Source organism: Balaenoptera borealis (genome assembly GCF_965194805.1).
Source record: "Balaenoptera borealis genome assembly, chromosome: 9".
NCBI lineage: Eukaryota > Metazoa > Chordata > Mammalia > Artiodactyla > Balaenopteridae > Balaenoptera > Balaenoptera borealis.
In genome coordinates this window covers 21202737-21221709 of record NC_138873.1, presented here as the reverse complement: position 1 = coordinate 21221709, position 18973 = coordinate 21202737, and the positions used below count along the sequence as shown (strand labels likewise).

At 41.2% G+C, this 18973-nt stretch overlaps 1 protein-coding gene across 8 annotated transcripts in view; it reads left to right on the top strand.

Moving 5' to 3' along the window:
- PHACTR2 (phosphatase and actin regulator 2) overlaps window positions 1-18973 on the top strand; it is a gene marked incomplete at its 3' end in the record, with an annotated part of 263313 nt that overhangs the window by 212827 nt on the left and 31513 nt on the right. For 5 of the 8 annotated variants that reach the window (XM_082405470.1, XM_082405469.1, XM_082405474.1 and 2 more), the window contains exons 5-8: window positions 5591-5830; window positions 9539-10073; window positions 15761-15966; window positions 17648-17804. In XM_082405470.1, coding sequence (XP_082261596.1) covers window positions 5591-5830; window positions 9539-10073; window positions 15761-15966; window positions 17648-17804 — 1138 coding nt within the window. The remainder of the gene's footprint in view (window positions 1-5590; window positions 5831-9538; window positions 10074-15760; window positions 15967-17647; window positions 17805-18973) is intronic. The other 3 variants (XM_082405472.1, XM_082405473.1, XM_082405476.1) reach the window with 1 other exon arrangement.

Here is an 18973-nt window from a genome sequence, read left to right as displayed (position 1 = left end):
TTCTCAGTATCTTTTTTTAAAAAATTTATTTATTTTATTTATTTATTTTTGGCTGCATTGGGTCTTCGTTGCTGCACGCGGGCTTTCTCTAGTTGCAGCGAGCGGGGGCTACTCTTGGTTGTGGTGCGCGGGCTTCTCACTGCAGTGGCTTCTCTTGTTGCGGAGCTTGGGCTCTAGGCGTGCGGGCTTCAGTAGTTGTGGCACGTGGCTCAGTAGTTGTGGCTCGCGGGCTCTAGAGCGCAGGCTCAGTAGTTGTGGCACACGGGCTTAGTTGCTCTGTGGCATGTGGGATCTTCCTGGCCCAGGGCTCGAACCCGTGTCCCCTGCATTGGCAGGTGGATTCTTAACCACTGCGCCACCAGGGAAGCCCCTCAGTATCTTTAAAAAAAAGCCAGCAGTCTGAACATCTTTCTCTGCTGGTTACTTTCAAATTATAGCAGCTCAGCTTGGAGGAATAGCATAACTATTGATGGCTCGCTCAGCCCAGCATTATCTCTTTAGAAGTGGGAGCTTGGGTGGTGGCATCCGCACACCCAACACTGTAAGTTCTGGTCCAGGTTCAGACATTTCTGGGAGACCCAGGAATAGTTCCCAGTAATGTCGGGGATTCTGGTTGCTGGAATGGCCATAACCTCTGCTCCATGATTTATTTGTCTGTGCAATTGGAAATTTCAAAATATGCCAGAGGCAATTATGCTATTCCCTGAAGGCTTCTTTAGAGACTTCGGTTTCCAAAGTGAAATACTATGGTAGATTGCAGAAACTGCAAAATATTTGTCTATCAAGGACCCCCAGAACATTCACAAGTTCCTGGTCACTGATTGACTACATCGCCATACCATTCCTATCACGGTTGCAGGAACCCCCAAGCCTCTTACTTATGCAAACCTGAACTGAAACCCCCGTAAGGTAATGCTTTGTTGGGAGATTCTAGATGATTTCCTGCTGCGTAGAAATGAATCCTCAGAAAACAGGCTGTTTTTCCATAATGCCTGCCTCTGAGTTGGATGGCATAAATTTGTCAAACCTAGTTTGGGCTCTCTAGGCATTTTGAGAACTCTTAGAAATTGCTGGAAGGAAACTTCTCTTCCTCTGTTCTTGATCCAAATCCTCCAAAGGCAAAGGGAACAAAAGAACTTTTGACAGACACAACTTAAAATCATCTTCTCAGGAAGTCCATAACCTCTTATTATTTGAATATAAATTAGCCTTTGAAAATTTTAGAAGCCTCTATTAATAATCTGTTGGAAATTTATTATTTTGCTTTATTCCATATTAAGTATGGTACTCATGGGGCTTTACTTAGTGTTTCCATTGAAGGGCTCTGGTTATGCTTAAGATCATGTTAGTTGATTTCTCAGAACTGATTATGAGAAATTAACTAAAATTTTTAATGATAATATTCCTGGAACATAAGAGAAAACAGACCTGAATAGAGTTTAAGAGGTTTCAGTTGAAATGCAGTGATTTCTTTTTTTACTTTTTTATTTTTTAGTCCAACTGTCCTGTCTCACCACACTGTTAAATTTCAAATCCATCTGTGCTTTGTCCCTGATACAGCCTTTTCACATTCAAAACCACATCCTTCTTTATGTAACAGTGCCATCTCTGGTGCTTGCCTGGTCCGTGCGGAATGTCAGTCAGTGCACTGGACAGACTTCAAAGGCCGTATTTCCCTTATCAGCCTAATAAAAAGTTGCTGACAGTTTTCTGTTAATTAAACCAGCAGGCCTGATGTTCCAAAAAAATGGCAGACTTCATAGGTTCATGGATATTTGAGAGATGTTTTTGTTTTCTTATTTTTTACTTCGGATTAGTACATTCAGTTCTCTTTGGTCAAATAAGGTCCGAGATAGCATCTTGCTTGGCTGGTCTGTACATAAGGAGATGGAAAGGCTGGACATGGTGCCCCAGCACTAATAAGACAGAGGAGCCTCCCTCTCGCTGTGTAGACAGTGCCCCCGCTGGAGCCACACTGAGTGAGGGGAAGCATTTGGTATGGAAACCACTTCCTGACAGTAAAAAGAATGTCACTCCTGACTAACATCATGGAGTATCATGGTACACAGAAAATATCTTATAAACAAACCATTCATTGCTCTGGAAAGACACCATTTAATACTGAAAAAACAGCTTAAGAGTTACTCTTACCTCTGCTCCTCTTTTGATCTCACTTCTTATTCGAACTTACTACCGTGCAAATCTACTCTCCCATGTTCTCAGTTTACCCTTTATTTTGGGGTGCAGTGTGCCCCTTCCTTTTGCATTAAGTCAACTTACCCAAGAACTTCATTTCATATATTAACTGGTTATATTTGCAAAACCACATCACATAACCATCCTAGATGCTTGTATCTCTTTTTGAGACAGCGTGTCAGTACTTTAATATTTGAAATATCAGCGTCAAAGCAAAGAAAACAAATGTCAAGTGGCCTTCCCACTACTCTGGGGGCAGGTTCTATACCTAGGACACGTGGTGTTCCTGGGGCTCCTGAGGGCACCTAATTCTGAGTTAGGGTGGTGGTCTTGGGCCTCTCCTGCCTAACACTGGGAACTTTTTCCTGAAGGCCTTCGGGCCTCTTAGTCTCCCATTATTCCTTATCAATAAATATATAAGCAGCAGAAAAACTGATGTGCAATCTGTTAAATATAGCTTGGTATTAAATATGAGAAATCTGAAAAGTATCTGATATTATTTCTGTTGGGTCATTGTAGAGGGCTTTCCATGAAGTAACAAGTATCTTACCTGCATTTGTTCCCCACGTGAGCATGAAGGTCAGCCACGGGGGCCAGGGAAAGAGCACACTGTGCATAAGAAACGGCCTTTGCCTTCAAGCAGATCGTGACCTATGTGGAGACCAGCATGTACACAGGCAATTGTAATACAAGACGCAAAGTGCTCTGGGAGGCCCGAGGACAGCAAACCAGGGAGCTTGCAAGTGGGACCAACATTGGGTCTTAGAGGAAGATATTTCCAAACTGAGACCTGGAGGAGATGAGAAGGATGCAGTCAGACGAAGGAGAGGAATGGGGGCAAGTGCATTCTAGGCAAAGTGAAGGCCGCCTGCAGTTCTCAGATTTGCTCTAAGTGTTGTTGGACTCGACTCTCCATGTGGTGGAAGGAGGCACATTCGGAAGTGTAGTCATTAGCTCACCTCCAGACCATTGTTATGAGATGTAGTATCCTCATCAAGCCAGAGTGCATGGGCAGCCCTTTCTTAACCTCCTCTTGAAAAGGTAATACTCCTCTACACCATCAGTTTATGTCTTTTCTTCAGATCGTATGCTAAGAGTAAAAAATACCTCTTGACGTTATTCATTATCTCCCAGATACAAGAGTTCACTTCCCACGGATGTGTGTGTGTGTGTGTTAATAACTACCAGCTGATCAGTCACATTCACTGAATAGACATAATGTTTAGAGTATCTTGCTTGATGGAATATAAAATTTCAGACAAAAGCAGTTTATAATTTAGTCAGAAAAGTATACTGTTTGCGTGTGTGTGCTCGTGCACGCATACACACACACATACACCCGTTAGGAATCACTGCAGAGTAAACATAAACATTGGCCATATGGCAAACACACACAGATAATTGAAAGAATTTACAGAGGAGGGAGGAGTGGACCATGCTTCTCCAAGAGTAGCCAGAAGTTTGCGTGTAGTGTGTACATTCTCAACCCAGTAGGAATTGTCATTTCCAGCTGTCATAGAGTGAACCATCTCCTTCCCAAACTCAGAAGCTGGATTCTTTGGGACATAACTTTAGAATTTAAAAACCTTAGGCAGACAGAAAAAAAGATCCCTCAGTAATATGCCATGAAGGCAGAGGATAAGAGATGTGAGGCTTCGTAGCAGGAGAGAGAATTAAGATACCAAATGGTGCAGATCCCTGTGACTGGCTCTCACCACGGATGGTGTTATTGGTGGATCTCCATTATGCCAGGGGCTAAAGGTACAAAGATGTACTTAAAGAACAGGCCTCTAACCTAAGTCGAAAGACTAGCAAATGTACATTTGTATGTTTTACATTAAAATAAAATGTTCTCAGTGACTGTCAACTTGTATTGTTCTCAACTCTGACTCTTGCGGTATAGTGGCCTTGTGGTTCAGACCTGGTGGGTTAGGAGCGCCACTTCTGTATTATAGATGCTAAGCAGCTTAGTTGAAGAGACAAGATATATAAACAGAAAGGCAAACATACCAAGTAGCCTCTGATAAATGTTGACTAAGTAGCTCAGATAATGAGTACAGTCAAGTTCAGGAGTCCGTTTGGGCTGCAGTGACTGGGGTGGGTTGCATGACTGAGGGAAGGTAAAAGAAAAGTTTTATTCATTACATACTGAAATTTCAATCATTTTTATGGTAGTTATACATGTAGAATGATGGAGATGTAAAAAAAAGGGGAGGAGTCCTCACTTCACACTCACTGGGATGAGAAATGAAACAAAAGAAATAGTAAAATGTGATGCATTCCAATATTAAAATCCTTTCTTGGTCATTGGATAATAGAAGAACATATTCAGTAAAGGCTCAGTCTTGTCTTAACGCTGTCTTACACTTTTTGTTGTGTTCCATTTTGAAATGCTGCTTAGCTCTTCGGACCCAAAGTGTATTTTAATTTTAACTAGTCACAATTAGAAAAGATAAGGATGTGAATACGTGGATGAACGTTCAGCATCCCCACTTTTTAAAATGAGAAACTAATACTACTCTAGTTATGCAAAATCTTGTGTGAGGCTTCTGTTCTTAGGTATGATTTTTTTAAATGAATTTTAACGTTTATCTTTTTAAACTCATTACTTGCGTGTACACTACAAAACAAATTTGATATTTTTTTTGGTTTCTGCACCCTCCAGTACCTACAGTTGTGACACGGTTTGAAAAGGTCAGAGGAAGTTATTGTAAAACAGGAAGCTGCCCTAGTGCCCTGGGAGAACTTGAGAAAATTTTAATAATAGAAAATAGTTTATTCTTCAGTGCATTGTGCTTCCTGTACCAGATTCTAGAGAGTCTCCCTTAGCTTAGAAAATTATTGATTTTTGACCACTATGAGACAGAGACGGAGCACAGATCCCGTTCAGGTTGATGGGGCTTGAGTTCTCCTGAGAAAGTCCCTCAGTGAAGGGTAACTCTGAGTCCAGCCATTGCTGTGCTGTCAGCCTCACCCTGTGGCGGTGTGTGTAATGCGCTGATCTGCCGCTCTTGGAGTCCTTCCGTTTGGTTAAAAATTTAGCACTCACGCCCACATCATCGTCCAGCAACCACCGGTTCAAGGTTGGTGTCAGCCCCTGGTGGTGGACATTTATGCTCACCCTGAACTTAACTTCATCACAGTCACTTGTGCAGTCTTATTTTATCACAGGAGTGATTTTTGGACCTGGAGAGCACACCCTAGTTTGGCTTTTAGCCTTTGATCTTCTTTACCCCAACCTTCACTCTCTCTGGTGCAGAACCCCACTGGTTCCCAGGGGCCAAGCAGCTGCATGTTTGTATCACTGTTGCACTGTGTCTTGCTCCTCCTGTTTATATGGTGTGTATGGTGTGTGTCCGTATCAGTCTGCTTCTGTTCACTTTCTCATTTGTAGAGAACACTGAAAACCACTCTGAAACACCAGCAGCTCCTGCTCTGCCTCCTCCAGCTCTTCCTAAGCCTAAACCCAAATCTAAGCCCAAAAAAACACCTGTGCCTCCAAAAGGGGCCGCTGCTGGGGCCAGCCCCAAGGGTGACGAAGTGCCTCCTATTAAAAAAATTACCAAGGCTCCTGGTAAGCAGGCCCCCGTCCCTCCACCCAAGCCAACAAGCCGAAATGCAACCCGAGAGGCTGGTGAGTATGCCCTCTGTGGGGTTGAGTCTAGGGTGCTTGGCTCTGGGGTGGGGCTGATTTCTTCTTCTAGGAATGATGGCCTTTTTGGTGTCTGCTGTCTTAGGTTGTAACACCAGTGGATTCAGCTTTGACACAGAGAATGCCCCGGAGATTCCTTTGTTGCTGTCTCTACCAAAGAAAAGTCAACCACTTGATCCATTCACCTCGTTAGGTTTAGGGTGAATAGACGTCTTTCATCCTGCATATCCACTATCTGCACAAAACCCAGTAGAAGGATACAGGGAGTAGTCTGCCTGATGAATAGCGATGATGTGATCTGACGTTATTTAGACATCAGCTGGCCTGCCTATTTGAGTTTATGGGTGGCTCTTTGGCTTGGGTTTTCTTTCAAAATATCTTAAGTTTGCACATAAAAACATGTTGCTTACATCGTTGACATATTTGCTGGGTCTTAATGTCTTAAACCTTATAGTCATCTCTCTACTGACCAATGACAAAGGGTTCATATCACTCAGTGCTGCATGCCACCACTCTCTACTGGAGTCACAACTGCTCAGCAGAGTTGGAAGTTACATGCTCAGTGCCCCCTTCCCAACCTCATAGACTTCAATGTGTTACAAGGGAAAGCATCTAGTGGAGCGATTACAAGCTGTGACTGCAAATCACCGGGGGATGTTTGGGTGATTACATCACTTCATGTCATGTGTGTCCAGCTTTCCTTTCACATCAGATATGCTTAATGCAAAGTGGAGCCCCCATTCTAGTGAAGTGGAATAAAGAAGCCTCTCCTGTCATCCAACCTTTAAAAGGATATTATTCCAAATACACATGCTGAGCATCTTTTTCCCATTAACACATGCATACAAATTCTCCTGTGTTATAGCAAACCTTATTTTCCTTAAAATCAGCAGCAACTTTCTCAAAACCAGCTACCAGGATATGCCTTGGTATTAATCTTTCCCCCTTATAATTTATACCCATAATGCTCAGATTCAGAGAGTGGCTTAGGTGACAGCATGACAGAACTCAGAATGCAAATAGATGTCTCTGTCCTGGTGTTCCTGTCTACCACCTTTGACCTTGTGTGTCTGGGTCTCTTCTAATAAGCTCTAAAATGAAAATCTCAGAATGCTTTGCCAACAGTGCCTACAGGCCATTTTCTCAGGGACCAGCTTCCATCACACATCAGTGTCTGTTCTCGTTGGTGTCTGTGTGTGTTTCCCAGACTACCTAGCACACCTCAGGAGCAGTGCTTGAAGTGAGGCAGGTGCCGATTTACTTCCTGAAGTAAAGCCCCAAACTCTCACCCTGTCCTTGGGAGTGAAGACCCACTTCCGCACGCCCCGTGTGGCAGCAGGTCACGGTTGACTCGGCTTGTCCTCTCTCTAACTTCTCTCAGAAGAAAGCTGGTGATTAACACCAGGGCAGGTGACAGCTTTCATGAGGGATTTGGAGTTATTTCCAGATATTTTACTTGAAGATTTTTTATAGACTTATGATGTTCCTTAGAGGAAAGTACAGTCGTGTTATCCATTGTATTAAAAGAGGCCCAGCTGGCGCTTAGTGTGAAGAAGGTAGCTGTTCTCAGGGTATCACAGAGAAACAGGAGTTGCCTTGAAGTCCACCAACAAGCCCAGCGTGCAAGGATCTTTTTTTATCAAATAGTGACTCCTTCAGAATCCCACTCATATTCCATTTGTAACCATTTAGAACTTTCTACATGGTAACTTTGTTTTATTTGAATAAAGTTGACCTTCTGGAAAAGTTACTTCAAATGTCACTCCTGATTTTCAGTCAGACATTTAATCTCTTAAAAAAATTTATTGGTTCAGATTCTTCCTCTGTTACTAAGTTAGTGTAGACCTCCAGATCACCAGACAGCAGGTTGCCACATTCGCCTGCTTCGCTAGTGAAGTAACATCTCATATTTTTTTTCTTTCTCGTTACACCCTGTGTTAACAACAAAAGTATTTAACTGAGGAGAGGTGGCATTTCTTTTTTAGCCATGGCTATAATTCAAGGCAACTTAAGCAACATTTCAGCAAAATCCTCATTTTAGATGACACTTAAAAGAGAAATATAGTAACATGGCTTGAATTTGCACTCTAGGCCTAAAAAATTGTCTCTTTCCTTAAGCAAGGCTGAAGTTAACTTTGCTGTTAGAAAAACAAAAAGACTTTTCTACAAGAAAAAATTATTAGAATTGATGTGTGGAAAAGATTCTGTTCAGTTTCCCCAAGAAATAACTGAACATGTTTAGACAGCAAGTCCTTAGCATCTTGGTTGTGAAAGGTAAATTTGGAATGGACTTAGATTGTAGGAGTATGCTTAATACGTTTGTCCTATAAGCAAATGAAGATTGTTTATTTCAAAGAAACATTGACAGGCCCTGATATGGGGGAGGGGAATTCTCATAATTACGGATATCTAAAATAATAAAGCCCCCAAGCCATAGAGACTTGTTTGAAGCCTGCATCTTTGTCACCAAGTGAGACTACCTTTTTTCAGTAGATCAGAGTTAGTGAAGTCGTACACCTCACTGTCTATTCCTTTATCTGTTCTTCCTCTCCTGACCCTCCCAGCTGACTTCAATAAAGTTATAACCAGAGGTAAGTTACAATGAATAACATCTGTATGCAGTGTGGATCGGCTCCACATTACTAACAAGATTTTTCTAATTCTTCTGTGGAAGATAGTTTGACCCCTCAGGAAAAAGAGGGAATATACAACATTGTAACAGAAAAAGCAATTAGGAGAAATGTATAGATCATGAAGGTCATAGGAGTTTAAATGTATTTCCTGTGATGACAAAAAGAAAAGGAGAGTTAACTTTTTTTTTTTTTTCCTGAAAATGGTTTGGTTGAAGGCAGTCCTGTCCAGAAGCAGGCCATGGCCATGGCCATCCTCTGATGAAGGCCCTCTAGGAACATAAGCAGTTTTAGAAGCTCTGAAAATGATACTCTTTCCCTTCAGATTATTCAAACACTACCCATTTACACATTTTTTGTAAAAAAAAAAAAAAAAAGACGTTTTTCTGCCTCTTGATGTTTTGAAGGAGACTTGTCCTTCATATGTGACCATGGGTTTTCCCTCTGCCCCGTTATCACTGCAGTTGGGTAGATGGGGCAGGGTGGCAAGCTTCTCTACAGCCACTGGGGAGAGCTAGTTTGGAGTTTGCTCTTTCAGCAGTTAAGATGAGTAAATTTGCTTTCGGCCAGAAAGGAGCTGGTGGTGTATACTCCAGCATCTTCTGAATGTGGGCCACTCCATTCCCAGAAAGGCATCATAGAACATGTACAGTTTGTGATGGGTGTAACCTTGTACTATACCCAGACAGCTGCTGGTGTCTGCCCTCTACACGCTGTAATGTCCCTTCTTTGGAGCATACAGGGACTTTTTCAGGTGACCCACAGGGCAAGGAGGTGAGGATTTCCCTTCGGCTGGCTCAGCTAAAGACTGGAGGGGGGAGTGGACAGAGGACGCTTGTCCCTCAGGGTTTGGCCTCAAGCATCACTGCTCCTCGGTTGGAGGCAAGGAGGGGGCAGAAAACAAGACCATTATTATCATTAGCCTGTTTCCCTTTATGCATTTATTCAGACAGATTTGTAAAGTTTAAAGGGAACATGGTCATTGATGATTGCAACTGGGTTAGTTTATTTAAAAAGTGTTCTCTTCTTTGACGCTTAATGCAAAATCTCTCTACTTTAGCTGGTTCCTCTCATTCAAGAAAAACAACTGGCTCCAAAGCAACAGCTTCACCATCTACTTCCTCCACCTCATCTCGTCCTAAAGCTTCAAAGGAGACAGTTTCTAGCAAAACAGGGATGGTAGGAATCACAAAGGGCAAGAAAAAAACTGGCAAGCAGCCAACGTCTCGACCGCCCTCAGATGCAACCACTTCTGGCATATCTGACCTTAAAGGAGAGCCTTCGGAGACCAGGGTGGCGAGTCTCAAACCCGAGCAGACTGCCCCCGGCACCGAGGAGCAGACCGCAGGCAAACTCAAGTCCGCAGCCCCTCCGCCCGCTGTGGCTCCAGCACCTCCTCCCCCCACCCCTCCTCCCCCTCTGGAGGAGCAGAGCATTGTTGCCTCAGACGCTCCTGTCGTCCTGGTCAGCAACGGAGCCGACCTGCCCGTCCCTGCCTTAGACCCAAGTCAGCTTCTCTGGACTGAAGAGGCGACAGACAGCACCACTGGCCACTCAGGCACTGGCTCAAGTGTTAGCAGAGAAAATGCAAAATGGTGAGTCGGCACAAAAGCCCCATATTCTATCTGTATTCCTATGAAGCTGGGTAGTAAAGATCACTAAATCCCTCTGCTGGCAAGGAAGGAGCCTACTTTGGTTTCTTTTATAATGTAATCTAGTTAGGTAAGCACACCTGTCAGGTAATGTTAGGTAAGCACACCTGTAATCCAACCATTGATTTGGTTTTTTTTAATTGAAGTATAGTTGATTTCTAATGTTGTGTTAGTTTCAGGTGTACAATGAAGTGATTCATGTATATGTGTGTGTGTATACATATTCTTTTTCAGATTCATTTCCATTATAAGTTATTATGAGACAGTGAATATAGTTCCCTGTGCTATATAGTAGGTCCTTGTTGTTTATTTTATATATGATAGTGTGTATCTTTTAATCCCAAACTCCTAATTTATTCCTCCCTCCCCCCTCTTTCTCCTTTGGTAACCATAAGTTTGTTTTCTATGTCTGTGAGTCAATTTCTGTTTTGTAAATAAGTTCATTTGTATCATTTTTTTTAGATTTCACATATAAATGATATCATATGATATTTGTCTTTCTCTGACTTACTTCACTTAGTATGATAGTCTCTAGATCCATCCATGTTGCTGCAAATGGCATTATTTCATTCTTTTTTATGGCTGAGTAATATTCCATTGTATATATGTACCACATCTTCTTTATCCATTCATCTGTCAATGGACATTTAGGCTGATACCATGCCTTGGCTATTGTAAATAGTGCTGCAATGAACAGTGGGGTGCGTGTGTCTTGATTTTTCATAGCCCTGCCCCAGGAATGCCACGGGCTGCTGGAGACGATTACATTGGCCTTACTGACTGATACACTTCAGATCTGTGCTTTCAAGGACATTTAGAGTCTGCCTCATCACTGCTTAGCAGTCCTTTTTCTTTTTCCTAGACAATTCCCTCCTCTTCCCTTATAGTGGTTACTTTATTTACATCTTTACCACTTATGTCCAGATTGCTCACCCATTCCTGCCCACCTCCATTTCAACAAGTTATTTAGCCTTCTCCATCTCCAAGAAAATAAAGAGCATCAGGAAGGAACTCTTTTCCAACTCCTTTTCCTCCAACCTTAGAGCAGCTACCTTTCTTGCTTCTTCAGTTCCCTACCCAGCTCAAGTGTTATCGCCTCTGTGAAGCCTTTCAATATTCATCCAGACAGAATTGGTTATTGCGTGTACTCTAACAGCAGTTTTTTCCTACCTATGGGACAGAACTACCCACCATGTCTTATTTACCTCTATATCCCCACCAACCAGTACAGAATCTGGTATGCTATAGGTGTGCCATCATCCATTTGCCCAAGCCAGAAACCTGGAATTCATCCTAGGGTCCTCATTCTCCTTTGTCCTCCAGATCTAACACTCACAAAGTCCTATAAATTTTCTACATAAGGATAAATAAGACATGTTAGCTCTGCTGTCCCATAGGTGTGAGAAGAGGACTGTCAGAGTGTAGTAGATGTCACTACCAATTCTGTCTAGGGGAGGCTTGGAGCTCTTAAATCCAGCCTCTTCTGTTTCTAAGAATAAAACCCAAATTTGTTCTTTACATTATTTAATTTAATATTTCCTCTTTCAAAAAAATCCTTGTCCTGTTATACTTTAAAAAATTAGTACATTAATTAAATTGATTTGGATCAAGAGACTAAAATATCACTTTTAATTACTCAATTGCTAGTGATATTAACCTCCATTTATTAAACACTTATTTAATGTCAGGAAGTGTCAGTTATTTGATTCACATAAGTCTCCCCTGAAATATCTCTGTTGAATAGATGAGAAAACTGATGCTGAGAGAGATAACATAGTTTGCCCAAGATCACCCAGGTAGTAAGTGGCAGAGTCAGGATGCAAGCCCAGAGCTGCACATCACACTCAGCGCTCTAAGGAATTTCATAAGTTTCCAAAGCACCTGCTTCTACTTCTTTTGCAATTTCTTTTGTGTTTGTTTCTCTCATTCTGAGCACCATCATTCAAAGGAAAGCCAAGGAAAGGTAAATAAATGTTAAAGTACAAATTATTTTATTTGACATTTTAATAAATGATTCGGGAAAAGAAGATATTGAAATGAATGCTTATGGTGTCCTGAATACTTCCAGCGCAGAGCAGATGTCTTCACTTAATTATGAGTGTTTGCCAACCTTGGCATCAATTCCAGCCTTCAGAACTGAACAGTCCTTCAGCATTCCACCATGTATTTTTTGCTTGCCTTCTATGTGCCAGGCAGCGTACTAAGCACCAAAGATACAAAAGTGCACAAAACATTACAGTAAAGATTGGTTTTTACCAAAATAATGTCTAACATGCCCAGGAAGTATAAGTGTTTAAGATAAAGTCTGAATTTAGGGAAGGAGATCAAGTATATGGATTCACTATTCAATATACTAAAGAACAAGGTGTAACATATAAAATAATTCCTCAGATAGTCTTAAGCACTGAGAAAGCCCATTTCCAAAGGTGACCTGATTCTGTCCAGCCCACTTGCACAACCATTTTAGGAAGGGCACCATATTGTGCTAAACTCCATGCTGCATGCTGGGGGCTTGATATCTGTCTTCAGCCCAAGTACTTGCAGGATTGTCGGACGAAAGAGGTGAGCATCTGTTCTCCATTTCCACTGGGACAGTGATGAGAGGGAGCGAGCTGAGAACATCATTAGACACCGAGGTATTTATAACAGATTTTCCTGTCAGTCAGGGTAACTCTAATGCTTTCCTAGAAGAGGGCATAGAGATTTTCTTCTCTGTACATTCTTCAAAATTAAAATTTTAAATTACAGTTCATCTCACAGGGGCGGTTTGTGTTTGCTCTTGAGTTACTGAGCTTGGAATAAGTAGTCTCTCAAATTTCCTTCCAAATACTTTCTTCCCTTTTTAAGTGGCTATGTGAATTAGAATTTCTGGCTCTTAGTCGCTTGCTTTACTTAGAACTTTTCCCTCAGTTATGTTTAGTCAACGAATGTGAGAAAATCCTGTCATTTTATGAAGAGGCTTCTGTTTGGAATACAAATGTGAAAACTTTAAAGAAGACAAGTGGCTATGTGTAAAAATATCTACTTCTATTCACATAGCGCAGGGTAGTTACTATTTGGTAGATTTCTATTTGTTGGTAGCATCAGTAACATATAATTCTGATATAATTTTAGGCAGAAACTAATAACCCCATCTGGAACCCATATCCAAATGGGACTTGACTCTTCTAGTTCATTTCCATAAACATTAATAGAGTTCATTGTGTTGTTCAATGTGCCAAGAAACGTAGGGGGAAAATGAGAGCCATGTCTTGAGTTGGTCGATAAAAATTTGGAGTAAAATATTTAATATTAAGTTAAATATAATATATAATATAATATCAGTATAACATAATATTAAGTATAAAACTAAAATATAACATCACATTTGATAGATAGACTGAGAGTTTTAAGTCTGGGTTGTAGACTGGCCTTGCTACCTTGTTGGGGCAACTCATTCATGGCCTTCTTGGGTTCCATGAACTATAAATTACCTGCCCTCCTTATACTATAGAACAATTGTTAAGTTGTAAATATATGCAGAAGTCTTTGAAAACTGCAAAACATTATAAAATGCAAATGATGAGATTAAATTAATAATTGGTATCATGATAAATTAATGAACAGTGATATGAACAAATACTAGGACTCAACCCTGAAGTATCTTTGTTCTGCTCTTCAGAATGTGTTATTAATTGGCATATCTTTTAAACGTGCTTCGGTCACCCACAGTGGCCTCCAGTGGCAGTATGCTAGAAATCCAGACTGTGAAAAAAATAAATCTTATTTAAAAGGAGATTTCGTACTTTGGAAGCAATATGGTGGTTCCTCAAAAAATTAAACATAAAATTACCATATGATCCAGCAATTCTACTTCTGTGTATATAGCCAAAAAAAATGAAAGCAGGTACTCAAACAGATATTTATACACCAGTGCCCATAGCTGCATTATTCACAACAACCAAAAGGTAGAAACAACCCAAACATCCATGGAATGATGAATTAATAAACAAAATGTGACCTATACATACAAAGGAATACTATTCAGCCTTAAAAAGGAAGGAAATTCTGACCCATGCTACAACATGGATGAACCTTGGAGATGTCCAAAGTGTAGTAAGTCAGACACAAAAGGAGAAATGTAAAATTTCACTTATATGAAGCACCTAAAATAGTAAAATTCATAGAGACAGAAGGTAAGATGGTGGTTGCCAGGGGATGAAGGAAGAGGAATGGGGACTTATTGTTTAATGGATACAGAGTTTCAGTTTGGAAAGATGAAAAATTCTGAAGATGGATGGTGGTGACGGTTGCACAACAATGTGAATGTACTTAATGCCACTGAACTACACACTTAAAAATGGTTAAGATGGTCAATTTTAGGCTTTATATATTTTACACAATTAAAACAGAAATTTCATATTTCCTTCTTTGAAAACAAGAATTTTTGGCTGTTGGATTTTTCTAATAAGTGAAAAATAGATAATTTTGAGAACACTTAGGCTTATCAGCCACAAAGTTGAATTTTCAGTACCTCCAGTTCTGACAAAGTTTACCTGTTTTTATTATTCAAAGAACTCTTTTTTGATTTTTTTCTGTGAGAACAGCAAGCACATGTTTTGCACTAAACGGTCTTTCAGAAGTGTGACATCCAAATTTGGATTCTTCTATTTGTATCAGAAAGCAATGTGGGGAACTTCTGTATCTTAAAATGAAGATTACATTGTTTTTGATATGATATGTTTTTGATGTAAAGTATTTTTTTAAATTCTGGTCTGTGAAAATTGGCAAGCTTTGTATATTTATAGTAACTTTAACTCAGAGGCTCTTACCAAGCTAAATAATAGAAACTCATTGCATCCTGACATATCACCTTTCTTCTAAAGAGTCCACTTAGCTTTCACATTTTCCATCTCATGTTATTAGTATAATCTTATGACAGGCAGTTTTACAAATGGAGAAGATATATAATTTTTTACTGTTAATACACTGGCTATGATGAAAGTAGGATTAATTCATATACCAATTAAAGAAGATCAACTTTTCTGTGTCAGTACCGTTCTAGGTACTGGGCTGGGCTACAACATGATATGAGTTCTGCTTGTCAAGGAACTTTGGGGGGCTGGGGAGGCAGACTGAGATGCAGTGTACTAAGTGCTCCAGTGCGGTGGGCACCGTGGGAGCAGGGAGAGAGGGCAAGGAACTAGTCTGATGGCCAATGAAAGAGTCCTCAGGGAGCTGAGGCTTTAAGCTAGACATGAAAGACAAGCAGGAGTTACAGGTCCAAGAAAAAGTGGAGGCAAAATCAAATCTCCAAGAACTTCTAGCCCATTGTTCTTTCCACAGAACCTCCTACTGCTAGGGAAAAATAAATTTTCAGAACATAGTTTTACAATATTCATGTACTAAATATATCAGTCACCACCTCGTCAGTCCTTTTCATTTTACAGATGAAGACTCTAAAGCCTTGGGAGTTAAGGAATGCAGTATTGTTGCCCCATTTCAGTGACGTTAGCTGGTCCGTGTCTGCTTTCTCCTTTCACCAGCCTGAAGGATGTTCATGAAACTAGAGTTCTCGCTCATGTGCTGGCATCATCCCCGAGGGTTGCTCTGAGCTTCACGCCTCCCCCATGTTTCTGTGTCTTTCACAGTTTCACAACCAAAGACGAGCTGGGGGAGGCAGCGCCTCAGCTCCTGACTCCTGGGCTGATGGGAGAATCTTCAGAATCCTTCAGTGCCTCAGAGGACGAAGGCCAGAGGGAATACCAGGCCAATGACTCTGACTCTGATGGGCCTATCTTGTACACCGATGACGATGACGATGAAGAGGATGAGGACGAGGATGGCAGTGGAGAAAGTAAGGCTCTTTTCAAGAGGTAGGGAGGGAAGTCTAGGGTGGACAGAAGCAGCTGCAGTCTGTAAAGAGCAAAAGCCTCATTAGGAGCCAGACACCTGATGTTTTCTTTCCCCTCATGTGCATTTCTCAGATTAGAAATGTGTATCTTCTAAGGTTTAGCTTTAGATGAGAGGCCTTTCTGGAAGATGATTCCACGGGGCAGGGTGGTGGTGGAGTCAGTCTATGAGGCCAGTATGCATATTTGAATTTGTCCAAAAAGTCAAACAACAGAGGCCTTTCTCAGATTGATCAAAGATGGCGCTTCCACACTGGGACCTTTCTCTTTTTTTTTTTTTTTTTAATTTTTATTTATTTATTTATTTATTTTTGGCTGTGTTGGGTCTTCATTTCTGTGCGAGGGCTTTCTCCAGTTGCGGCGAGCGGGGGCCACTCCTCATTGCGTTGCGCGGGCCTCTCACTATTGTGGCCTCTCTTGTTGCGGAGCACAGGCTCCAGAAGCGCAGGCTCAGCAGTTGTGGCTCACGGGCCCAGTTGCTCTGCGGCATGAGGGATCTTCCCAGACCAGGGCTCGAACCCGTGTCCCCCGCATTGGCAGGCGGATTCTCAACCACTGCGCCACCAGGGAAGCCCCTTGGGACCGTTCTTGAATAAAGAGCGTCAATGCAGGATTTGCTGGATTACTCATGGGGGATGTTTGAGAATTTCACTCACTTTTATACTGTGGTTTAAAAGGGGGAATGAGTCAAGAATGACTAATACCTTTTAAGAATTAAAAACAGTCACTCATCCATGATAAGAAAGGTGGTATGCCTTCTAAGAAGGAATGATAGTAAAGTGGATAAAGCCAACCATTTATATATAACTTAGGGAACTGGAAAAATGCTGTTTTTTTAATAATCTTCTGAGAAGGATGACTTGGGAGCGATTCAGTATGGAATTGAATTTACAGATTATGAAAAGTTATTAATATATTCATGATTAAACAGCATTGTCAAATTCCTTCTAGTTTGTACTGAACAATAAAAAAATCATCATCAAACAACAATAAAATAAAAAATAACAAAAATCATTATCATTCATTGGTATTTACTATCCTCTGTGAGATATCAGGGATTCCTGGGTAATTTAGGATTAAAACATTGGTATCACAGGTAGACTTTTGTCAGTGTGGTTTTCTGAGTGGGGGGAGGAAAAGGGAAGAAGAGGATTTACTCTACAGGATAAGCAAAGGGGCTAAGTGTTTAAGACTTGAAAAAGAAAAGAAAGAAGAGGCATAATGCAATCAGTAGTTTCCATGGTATGCCGTCTCAGCAGAATAAACTTCAAATGTCACTGTCCAAAAGATGAGGTGATACTTGCTGGTTTTTTCAGGGTTTCCCAACATTTTTCAGAATATTTTAAAAAACAATTCTTCACACCATTTTAAAGCAATTATACTCCAATAAAGATGTTCAAAAAACAAACAAAAAAACCAAAACAAAACAAAAAAACAGTTCTTCAGTTTTTCAAAACGAACTACATCCAACTTGAAACTTTTTTTTCTTCAGGTTAATTAAGATTCTACCGTTGCATGTGAATAAAGAATTTGGTCTGGACTCTATTTAAAATCCTTGCCCACGTGTAACCTGAGTGCCACTTGCTAAAATCCTTTCTCTGCATTTCTGCCTTTTCTAATCCTCAGGTGCTTTGGCAAGTAAAATACGACGAAGGGATACTCTTGCTATCAAACTTGGCAACAGACCGTCTAAGAAGGAATTAGAGGACAAAAACATCTTGCAGCGTACCTCTGAAGAAGAGAGGCAGGAAATCCGACAGCAAATTGGAACTGAGCTCGTCAGGTAACTGCTGAAATCTGGGGACAGCACTGACTAATGCTTACTTTTCTCCTTCCTACAGTTCCCTCCCTAACTGAGATCACTGTGACTCCCTCATGGAAGGGCACGCCTGGCCTATCTGGTCTTCTAAAGTTGGTCTTGGATGGTGAATCACTCAAAGAAGCTCCTTTTTGGTCCAGCTAGCCAGTAGCTTTGAGGTTGCCAAAGCCCAATCCAAGTGGGGACAGACTTTTTCTATAAAGGACCAGTTAGTAAATCTCTTAGGCTTTGTTGGCCAGACAGTCCCTACTGCAGCTGCTTGACTGTGCTCTTGTAGCATGAAAGCAGCCATAAACAATACATAAACTGATGAGCACGCCTACATTCCAAGAAAACATTCTTCACCAAAACAGGCAGCAGGCCAGAGTTGGCCTGCGGGCCATAGTTTGCCCAACTCCTGGTTTGATTCATGGACTCCCTATAGCATTCCTATGACTGCCATCAGCTTCTGCCCTGGGGGCTACGAGACTACAGAAATATTAAGTAGCTTCAACGGCCAGTTCCATCCTAGTCAGGTAGCCATAGCCCCCATATCGAAACTTCCCCCTTTTCACTTCAAATAAATGGTCATCTGACCGCACTTCCTGCCTCCGCCATTGTAGGATTTCTACTTATGCCACTCGTGGCATTGGAAGTCCGTGTAACTGGCAGTTTTAATAGAAGCAAGTGCTGAAGCTCTCCTTTTTATGATCAGTTTAAGCTTATTTAAGTATTAGTTGTTTTGCTAACTTCCCTCACTCTGCATAAAAAATAGGTTGCATAAATTGGGAGAAGGGAACAGCCTGGAACACCAGAACAAGATTTGGAGGTGGGAGAAAAGTCCTCCCCTTGCTTGGAAGTGGAAGATTTCTGTGACTGTGGTGTACCTGCAGGGTAGGCATGTGAGGGGTCCAGAAGCCACTGTCTGTTTTGTAGGTGGGGCCAAGCTGGGGCTTGTGCGGATTAAATGAGATGGTACGCTGAAGGTATGTTAGCGCCTAGATCCTAGCGAGCACTTAAGAACATTAAATATTTTTTATTAATTTAAAGTATTGCCTCTTAAATTAGCAAAACACTTTTATAAATTAAACCCAATGTCGGCAACTTTATGAGGAAATAGGACACATATACTTGGCTCTTGTTCAATATTTCTG